Raw genomic sequence first — 10392 nt, 5'->3', positions numbered from 1 at the left:
TAAATTTCACAGAGGAGAGTGTAAATTCAAGAATGCTACGTGTTATCAATGTGGTGTAAAGGGTCACATTAAGCCTGTATGTAAAGCTTCAAATACGAATTTTCTTGAAGGTGCTGCAAATGTAAGTGATAAACCAGAACCTTATTTGAATAACATTTTTTCTAAAAATTCGGGTAACGTAAGTGTGAGTGAACAATCAGAATATTTGAATAACATTGTTATGTCTAAGAATTTGGGTAGCGTTAACCCATACACTACTAATGTTCATATCAATGGGGTGAAAGTGAATATGCGAATTGACACTGGCAGTGAATATTCAATTATTTCGTTAAATAAATTTAAAAAATTGAAATTAAATTGCATAGAGTCAAAAGCAGTCCCAATATTGAAATCTTACACTAACAATGATTTAAAAATTGTAGGAAATTATGATGTACCCGTAATTTATTTAATAAGTGTTACAGTTTACCATTAATTGTGGTTGATTGTGATAATGATAATAAGCCTATTTTGTTGGGTAGAAAATGGATCAAAATATTGAAAATTAAGATTGATGATTGTATAAATATGGTATTTGATAAAAATGTAAATTTTGATAATGTTTCTTCTACTGTTGAGTATTTTAAACATAAAAATCCAAATTGTTTTAATTTAAATGATACAACTGGTATTTTGGGTGTACCTATTAATATAGCAATGAAATCGGAAACTATTCCCATTTTTTGCAAAAGTAGACCAGTCCCTTATGCTTTAAGAAATCTTGTTGATAAGGAGTTGGATACTCTTATTAACAATGGTGTTTTGTACCCTGTTGGTCATTCCAAATGGGCAACACCAATAGTTGCTGTTCCCAAACTTGATGGAAATGGTAGGGAAGCTGTTAGAATTTGCGGGGATTTTTCGCTTACTGTCAACAAGTTTTGTGAAACGCAATTTTATCCTCTACCATCTCAGGAAGAAATTATAACTAGTATGGGAAGTGGGAAATATTTTTCTAAAATAGACTTATCAAAAGCTTTCCATCAGATTCAAATTAGCCCTGAATCACAGGAATTGTTAACATTAAATACCCCAAGAGGTTTACTCAGGTATTCTAAACTTCCTTTTGGGATCAAATCAGCTTCTTTTCTTTTCCAACAAAAGATGGATGAAATATTGAAAGATTTTTCGTATACAAATTGTTACATAGATGATTTATTTATAAGGGCAAATACAAAAGAAGAATGTATAAAAAGAACTGAAATTGTTTTGGATAGGCTAAATTCTTACAATGTTAAGATAAATCTTTCTAAATGTGAATTCTTTAAAGACAGTATTCAAGTTCTAGGGCATAAGAAAGATTTCACTGGTGTACATCCTTTAGATGAAAAGTGTAATGATATATATCAAGCTTCGGTGCCTACAAATTGTACTGAACTGAAAAGCTATCTTGGATTATTAGGGTATTATTCTCATTTTATTCCAAATTTATCTAATACTCTTCGTCCACTTTATAAATTACTGGAAAAAGATGTTAAGTGGAAATTTGATAAAAATTGTGTAAAAGTTTTTGAACATAGCAAAACTTTGTTAAAAAAGCATAATATCTTGGTTCATTTTGATATGGCAAAACCAATAGTTTTGCAATGTGATGCATCAGACTATGGCGTGGGGGCTGTCTTGTGTCATGAATTTCCTGGCGGTGAGCGTCGACCAATTTTTTTCGCTTCCAAAACTTTGAGTAAAGCTGAAAGAAATTATGCTCAAGTGCATAAAGAGGCTTTGGCCATAATTTTTGGTATAAAAAAGTTTAATAAATTTTTACAAGGTCAAAAATTCACCATCGAGACAGACTCTACGCCATTGTTAACATTATTTGGTCATAATAAACCTGTACCAACTATGGTTAACGCGAGAATGCAAAGATGGGCCATTATCCTTTCAAATTATGATTATGTAATAAGGCATAAAAAGGGTACAGAGTTGTTGCTCGCTGATGCACTATCTCGATTACCATGTAAAGATGATGAACCAATTGATGAGTTCACACATTTCATATGTTTCTTTTCTGATTTTGAAAATTTAAAGATTGATGATATTCAGAGAGCAACGTCTCTTGATCCTTGTTTATCAAAAGTGTTGAATTACACTAAGTTTGGTTGGCCTACTGATGTTGAAGAAAATCTTAATGAATTCAAAAAGGTAAAGAATGAATTAAGTGTTGAAGGAAATTGTTTACTTAGAGCAAATAGGTTAGTTGTTCCAGAAATATGGCATAAAAAAATACTGGAGCTTCTTCACAATGAACATCCAGGTATTTTTAGAATGAAACAGTTGGCTAGAGCTTATTTTTGGTTCCCAAAAATTGATCAGTTTATTGAAAATTTTGTAAATAAATGTATACCTTGCCAACTCACAAGACCTTCAGCTCCAAAAGTAAAATCAAATTTTTTGCCTTTAACTGGCAAGCTTTTTGAAAGAATACACATAGACATTGCGGAATTTGAGGGTAAAAATCTTTTAATTGTTAAAGATTCCTATTCGAAATGGATCGACGTATCTGTAGTAAATAGCATTGATTCAAAGTCGACAATAACTCAATTACGAAAATTATTCGCTTGTTTTGGCTTACCAAGTGATGTAGTATCTGATAATGCTCAGCAATTTAACTCTGACTTAATTTTAAAGTTTTTTTAAATCCAACGGGATTAATCCAGTAAATTCTCCACCATATCATCCAAATTCTAATGGTGCAGCGGAAAATTCAGTATCTATTGTTAAAAACATGTTGAAAAGACAAACATTTTCTGATCGTAAGTATGATAATTTTCAACATAGATTAGATTCGGCACTTTTTGCTTATAGGAATACTCCTTCATCAGTAACGCTAAAAACTCCTGCAGAGTTAATTTTTGGCTATTTGCCACAAACTGCTATTACGAAGGTTAGAAGTAATCATTTGTTAAAAGAAAAAAAGTATCAGGATTATCAAAAGTCTTATTTCAATCGCAACGCTACTAAAAGACATTTTGAAATAAATGAGAGGGTGTGGGTTAAATCAACTAGAGGTGATGTAATTAAATGGTTCCCTGGTAAAATTACTAAAGTTATAAGCCAGAGTACATTTTTAGTTAAAGTTAATAACAAAACACGATATGTTCATTCTGATCATCTTAGAAAGTCTGCAATAGACGAGGAAAAATTTAGTTTTTCAAATTTAACTAATATGAACCGTGATGTTAATGTACCATCCATTAGGAATGCTATTTTACCTGCATTAGATATTGCTAGCAAACCTAACGAAGAAAATGCTCAAAATAATTGTGCAAATGAAACATTACCTAATGAAGAACCGTCAATAGTTAAGCCCGAAAATCCTCCGAATGCTGAATCGCAAAAATCACCGATACGTTCTACCAGACCAAAGCGAAACGTAAAACCCATTCAAAGATATGGCATTGATTCATGAATGTATATATTACTTTGAAATAATTTATTTTGTACATTGTGTATTTTTATTTGTTTACTAACTAACAAATAAGGAGGAGAGTGTCATATCTGGCAACATTGACTAGCACTCAACAGATAAAAATGAAGAAGTGAACTGATTGAATCGGCCATGTTGAATCTCAGTTGTGTACTTGTTGCGTATCTTGTTCTTGTTAATGTTTTTATTTTTAACTACCTTTGAGAATAAATGTAATGTTATAACCAAGTGTCACCTCTCTCCATACATACCACAACAATTATGTTTCTTTGTCATCTGTTACAGAGGCATATTCGGAAATTTACCTTTGTATACATGTATTTCGTAGTAGTATAGTAAATATTGAAATGGATTTATGAAAGTATAGTATCATTTTTTAATCTTCATAAAATAATAAATCAGCTTGAATAAATAATAAAAATACGGAAGATTTCTGTAAAATAAACGGAAGAAAACTGGCGTCCTGGCTGACAGTTTTTTTCTGTAAATTTTACGGATTTTTTTTTACAGTGTACAAAGTGTACTGGTTGTCTCCATTTTTTAAAATTTTGTCGCTTAGATTCCTTTGCTTCTCACTGCCTCATATGTAGTACGCACGTCTGGCGTTATTAGCTCTGTCTGTCTTAGCTCGATAAGTACATTGCTTATAGAGCATAAATTTATATGAAAATATGAAGACGGTACATTTATTAGATATTTTATATATAAATTCAGCACAATTATTATTCATAATTAGACGATCATTATTAAAAGTAAAATAGATTAGCTAAAATTTTAAAATACTAAACTCTACTACATAAGTTTAAATACGTGTTTAGAAAATATTAATACGATTTAAAGACAAAATTTGGTAGTTCAGAGCTTCCCAAGAGCATTTGAGAAAGGAAGCAATCTTATTAGTCATGCATTCAGTTGCAGCTTTAAACACCTCTTAAGAATATTTAATATCGAATCAACTATCTACGCGAAATTATTGCTAAATAATAAAATAGCTATTTTTGGCTAACATTTCTGAGCTACAATGTATTATAAATGGAAGAAAAGAAGTATTGTAACTTCCTGTAATTAATTATTTAAAATGAATTTATTATCTGCATGAAATACCTGGCATTTACCCCGGCTACTTAAAACCTTCGCGTATAAAGGAAAATAAAAACGTGCCTGATATTTCTTTGTATGCTTTTTCGTATGCCTATTGTATGCATTTGCATTACTATCATAAACAAGAAGTTCCACCTAAAACTAAACGAGCTTACTTTCCTGTATACCCATATCCACATTCTAGTACCTGATCAATGTTCTCAAAAATGGATAAAATTGCAAATTGTTTCAAACTGAATTTTTTAATACTTTAAGCTGATTTCTAGGAATAAAATATGCCTCACTCATCTAAAAAATTAGATGCGTAAAAAATAAATAAATGAACAAACAAATAAAATAGCAGCACCTTTTAAACAAAGCAGCTAATACACTTTTTTTCATTAAAAAAAATCTTTAACCGCTTTTAAAACGAAAAAAATAATAATTAAAATTAATAAGCTTATTAAAATAAATACATCATATCAAAAGAAAAAATTCGTTTATTTTTCCCCTGTTACCAAAAATATTTTTTAAACGTATTAATGCGTTTACCAAATTATATAAAAACAATAAAATGTCAACTTAAAGAAATAATTTTCATTGTTAAAAAAAGTCTGCGCGTATTTTTATGTAGAAACAGAAATGATTTCAAATTTTTCTGCCGAAAACTGAGTACCTAAATTTAGAGTGGAAATAAAAACAAGGCATATCAACAATAATTATTTCACGGTGGTTGTGGAGTCAGTCTCATTTTGGGATAAAGGAGTCGGACTCGGAGTTGAATATCCAAGAATCGAAGTCAGTCATTTTTCCTCCGTGTGTAATTTTTTGCCAAAGCTACGAAGTCAAAATCGGAGTCGGGGAGACAGAGTCGGACTAAGAACAGGAGTCGAAGTCGGAGTCAGGTGCCCCTAAATTCTCGGAGGCGCAGTTGGGAGTTGGTCGTCAAGTGTTTTTTTTTTGCAACAAAATTTGTTTGAAATAAATCCGCCTTCAAGAAAGTCTACATTGATTTTCAGTTTCCCTGTAGGCGCTAATGTTAAGGGATATGAAATGTTCAAAATTGAACGGAAACTTGTTCAAATCAAAAAGATATTTTATATACAAGTTTTTCGTCAAAAGCTTTTTTCTACTAAGTTTGTTTGAAGCAAAGTCGCCTCTAAGTTCGGAAATGCCTTGTATTTTCCCGTAGGCACTAAGGTTATGCTTTTTTGAACTGTTCAAAGTTGAACAAAAAATAGTTCGAATCGAAAAGTGAAGTAAAGGAATGAGGTGTCCTTACCGAGATCTTTTGAACAAGAAAAAAATGTTCGAATTGGACTATTCACTCAAAAATATTGGAGGGGGGGGGGGAGACCGAAAGACATTATCTCCCATCTGACATGACCCGGGTGACATGTAGGGTGTGACAGATCCTACTTTCCAATTTTTAACTTTTCGATATTTATTTATTTATTTTTGGTTTTTGTAATATTTTCAAGATGCATTAAGCCTTCTTTCATGCTTTTTTCTTCTTTCTCCGACTTTTACTCGGAAAGTAGGCTAAAAAAAAGAAACTGATTAAGGCGAATGACGCTATTAATGCAAGTAATTTTGCTTAGTCATTTTTTTCTGTTTTATATTTTTAAACACCTTAATATAATTTAAACAGAAATGATAAAAATGAACAAAAAAAATACTAATGAGAACTTTAAAAATTTGTATATGATTGGAAGCGATACATTTGAAACATACATTATTACAGCATACGCTTTTGTGGTATATTTGAGTAAGAAACAAAATTTTCATTTCAGTTACCGGTTAAAACTAAGAAAAGGAACATCGAAAGTTTCACTGAACTTTTCTTAAATGAAAGATATTTAAAAAAAAATAATAATAAAATAATCTATAAAAAATTGTATTCAATATTAAAATAAACCTTAAAAGATAAAAATGAAAAAAAAAATATGTATGCCGTCGTCCTAGAACATACGCACTGTTTAGTGTTACCATTTGAGGCAGTGCAAGAAGGGTCATTCCATGCGAAATGAGCAAATCAGCTGTGGCTGACATGTCACAGATTTCAATGAAAATTTTTATTTAGGTAAACCATGCATATCTATGAGGAAATGCAAAGTATGGAAGTTTAAAAACTGTTTGTTGCTTTGTTATTGAAATTAGGAGTTGATGCTTACGCTAAGCCTAAATTTTCAGAGTCCATCACTACCAAACGTACCCTTAAAAAGTAAATATTTCCGCATTCTATAAACAATTTTCTATTGAGAAAGAGCAAAGTAAAATTTATTCGGATCTTTTTTTGAATCTGAGATATTAACAAAGGTTGAAATTTTGCCAATTTACTTCAGATTTTAAATCACTCTTCTAGCTCTTTTAATGAAAAAAGAACAGTAAAAATAATTCAGATTGAAAAACTATCTATAACTAACTATCTGCTCTAATCTAGTAATTGTTTATGAATTTCTTGATGACGAAATCGTACTTTAAAAATCGAAAATTTCCGAAAATTTCATTTTTTCTTCTATTTTAGATGTTTTTTTGAAGATGAGGGAATGCTCTAAATTTACTCAAGTTTTTTTTTACGTAACATATTGAAGTGTCTTTTAGACGCTACTAAATTTTAATCATTGGTATCAGCGTATTTTTGTTACTAGAGTAACTTGAAATAAGGCAAAATTTCATTAGTTAGTTCTTTTTATTGTAAGTTTAGCAAAACTAACCATTTCTTTCGTTATTCAGTAAGTTACCGCCCTATACCCGCTGGCGGTGTATTTCATGTATTTCTTTCGTGTTTCATTTTCTCAAAAGCATGCTTATGAAGTACTTGCTAAAATGTACAGTTTTAAAAAATCGAAATAAATGTTAGATATGCTTGCTTTTGCATCATTGAGTTGTTTATCTAGTTTTTTGAATTCTCGTAATTTCACATAAGGGTCAATCCATACAGGTTCCATACAGATTAAACTACTCATTCATGTTCAAATATTTCTAAGTTATAAAATTTAAATAATTATTTTGAAAATTACAATATGTTTTTTCAGTATAATGTATTATATGGGACACAATATACATAATTTCAGAAGGTGCAATGAAGTTTTCACCCTTTTTATTTCTGTTTTAGTGTCTGAATTGACTAGCAAAATTGCTCAATTTCAATGACCTGTATCTTTTTTACAAACCAAATACAAAAACAATATGTATAACATGTATAGTACTTGAATGGAATATTCAATTGGCCAAGAAATTTTATTTTTAATTCCATCCTCTTTTGGTTTACAGGGGTCTAAAAATGTCATTTTTGTAATTTTTCCGATTTTTGAGGGGCTGTAATCTATAAAGGGTGCACAAACACACAGCAACAATTACATATTCTTTTTAGAATGGTTCCAGTGATTAGTTTTTTGCCGCATTTTATTTTGTGTTTCCGTCCCCTACGCGAGTTATCTCCCTTTGAAATGAGTAAAATTTTTACATTTGACCCTGAACTTTAACCTGTTGCCGTTATTTTAATTATTAACTCACAGCTACGTAACTCAGCATGTAAGACTATCAATTTATGCACTTTAACATCAAAGCGTTAAATTAACTGTCATAAATGTAATTCAAATAGATTTTGGCGAAAATGCAAAGATCTAAAAGTCCCATTTTTGACTACGAAAATCGTTTTTAATGACCTCTAAAAAATCAAAGGTCCAGTTGAGAGAAAAAATAAAAGTGGTTTTAAACATCTTTCACATCCAGCTTTTAGAGATATGAATTTCAAAAAAAAATGAAAATGGTCGAGCGCACCCATCCGTCGAACCTGTACGGATTACCCACAAAACACAAAGAAAATGCTATTTTTCTGAATTTTATTTTACGTTTGGAAATCAAAAACCAATTTCGAGTTTTTTCAAGCCAATAGAAGAAACACAGCTTTATATTCTTGTAAAATTTTTAAAGTTGTCTGAATTTTCCCTCATTTGAATGTTTGTGTCTATGTGAAGGGGAAAATCATCATTTTACAAAATGTCACTAAGTTTAAAACTGATTTTGGAAACAAAGGAGTTAAAATACAACTTCAAAAGTAAGGTATTTCTTTTATGATGCTTAGCACATTATTGGGTATTAATTTCATCTAAACTAATGCATTCCTTAAAGATTGAGATTAAAAAATAAAATGCTTAATTATGAGAAAATTGAAATATTTTCAGTTTTTGAAACTCTGTTAAAAGTTAACTATAATAACTTTGAAAATTTTACTGACATCAGAGTAATTACCCTACTCCATAGATTGCAACAACATGTAACTTTTATGTTTTCATTAAATAGTTAATAAGATACAAGCCTTCAAAAATGCAACATTTAGCATTTATGAGAATGCTGTGAATTCGACCAATTTTCAATCGCATGTAACTATTCAAATAAAAAATTTTTGGCAAAAATATTTTGGATATTTTTATATAGGCATAAAAGGAACCTGTATACCAAATTTCATAAAAATCTGTTACCATGCGGCCACCACTTTTTTGCGATTTTTGCTCATTTCGTATGGAATGACCCAGAAGAAATGCAATCAATGGGATTTAAGTGCCAAAATTTGAAAAATGGACATAATCAGTACAAATGGTAGGAGATCATCTCCATTGTTTTAGTGCCATTGTATTCGTACTCTCATAGGTACTGCTTTACAGCATGATTTAGAGGGGAAAAAAACATTGAAAGCCTGTGTAGGACCTGAGCTTGAAATGTGTTTTACTCGAAACTTTAAAAAGTCCGCTCACACCCCTTTGCTTCTTAATGCCTGAATTGATTATTACACTTGTTTGCAATGGTTCTTAACAAAAACGCCATGTAGCGAGGAAGAAAGGCCATTAACAGACGACATGTCAAACTTAGCTGTTACTTAAGTTGCGAATTGGAAAAATGCCAACTGTTTGTGATTTCTAGCTGGTTGACGCGTTCTATTCAAACGGATATTCTTCTCCGTTCATAAGAGTGAACAAATTTAACAATTTACCGCAATTATGACAAAAATTAAGAGTACATAAGCTTGGGTTGAACAAAATATTCCAGTTTCTTTCATTCTTCGATTTCTGCCTAATTTCATTAAAAATTCGAAAACCACGACTAAAACTACTCGTTGTTGAGAAATGTTGCACAGGACATGATGGTGCCACACTTATTTACCGCAACTGTATCAAGGGGTGCTAGATTACGGCTTGGCAAGACGTCACTCTTCTTAGTATACATAATAACTTCCCGCTCAGCGCTGCACCAGTATATGAAGTACTAGTAGACCCGTGCGGAACTCCGCACTCTGCTTCGAATCGTTTCATGTGGCATTTCTTTCTTTAAAAATTTCAAAGAAGAATATTATGAAGAAGAATCGAAAAAAGTAAACGGATTTGAATAAACGGAAAAAAGTAAAGGCAAAAAAGAAGGCATGTAATTTAAAGACATCAGCGACGAAAGCCTCGTTACATACAACGTTGTGATGATGTAATCACACCTCACTTTTTGGTTGCACGTATTTTCAATGCAAACAAAAATATCATTAAAAGTGTGACTGAGAGTGACTCGTGAAAAAGCAGTAGTTGTGCATGTAAAAAAACGGGTTGTGGCAAATACAATCCTCGCTATGTGAGCCTGTAACGGAAAAAAAAGAGGCATAAAAGAAAAGAGATATGTATTGGCTCGGATTCGAACTGGCGCCATTCTGATTGTCAGCATGACACTCCAACCAACCGAGCAACTTCGATTTCGTTTTCGAGTGCTATTCATGGAAGCAATGTGCAATAAAAACCGCAGGAAAGCTTTTTGCCAAAAAAAAAAAAGACCATGCGTCTATATTTTGTCATTAATCAGAT

The 10392-nt window shown here is 31.3% G+C and overlaps 2 protein-coding genes across 2 annotated transcripts; both read left to right on the top strand.

Moving 5' to 3' along the window:
• The first annotated feature begins 567 nt into the window (after positions 1-567).
• On the top strand, positions 568-2676 carry LOC129232108 (uncharacterized protein K02A2.6-like). Its single transcript, XM_054866344.1, has 2 exons — positions 568-1442; positions 1560-2676. The coding sequence occupies exons 1-2, from the start codon at positions 568-570 to the stop codon at positions 2674-2676; spliced, it is 1992 nt and encodes a 663-aa protein (XP_054722319.1).
• An 88-nt stretch (positions 2677-2764) lies between these two features.
• On the top strand, positions 2765-3448 carry LOC129232106 (uncharacterized). The gene has a single exon (XM_054866342.1). The coding sequence runs from the start codon at positions 2765-2767 to the stop codon at positions 3446-3448; it is 684 nt and encodes a 227-aa protein (XP_054722317.1).
• Positions 3449-10392: the final 6944 nt, after the last annotated feature.

The sequence above is a fragment of the Uloborus diversus genome, unplaced genomic scaffold (genome assembly GCF_026930045.1).
Source record: "Uloborus diversus isolate 005 unplaced genomic scaffold, Udiv.v.3.1 scaffold_1085, whole genome shotgun sequence".
NCBI lineage: Eukaryota > Metazoa > Arthropoda > Arachnida > Araneae > Uloboridae > Uloborus > Uloborus diversus.
The sequence above is the reverse complement of the archived record's forward strand: the minus strand, read 5'-3'. Positions and strand labels throughout refer to the sequence as shown.

Bases quoted from the DNA above. Each gene is read 5' to 3' on its own strand.
- LOC129232106 (XM_054866342.1), top strand. From the start codon at position 2,765: ATGTTGAAAAGACAAACATTTTCTGATCGTAAGTATGATAATTTTCAA.
- LOC129232108 (XM_054866344.1), top strand. From the start codon at position 568: ATGGTATTTGATAAAAATGTAAATTTTGATAATGTTTCTTCTACTGTT. The intron at 1,443-1,559 runs GTATTATTCTCA...TTTTGAACATAG, and splicing joins AGCTATCTTGGATTATTAGG to CAAAACTTTGTTAAAAAAGC.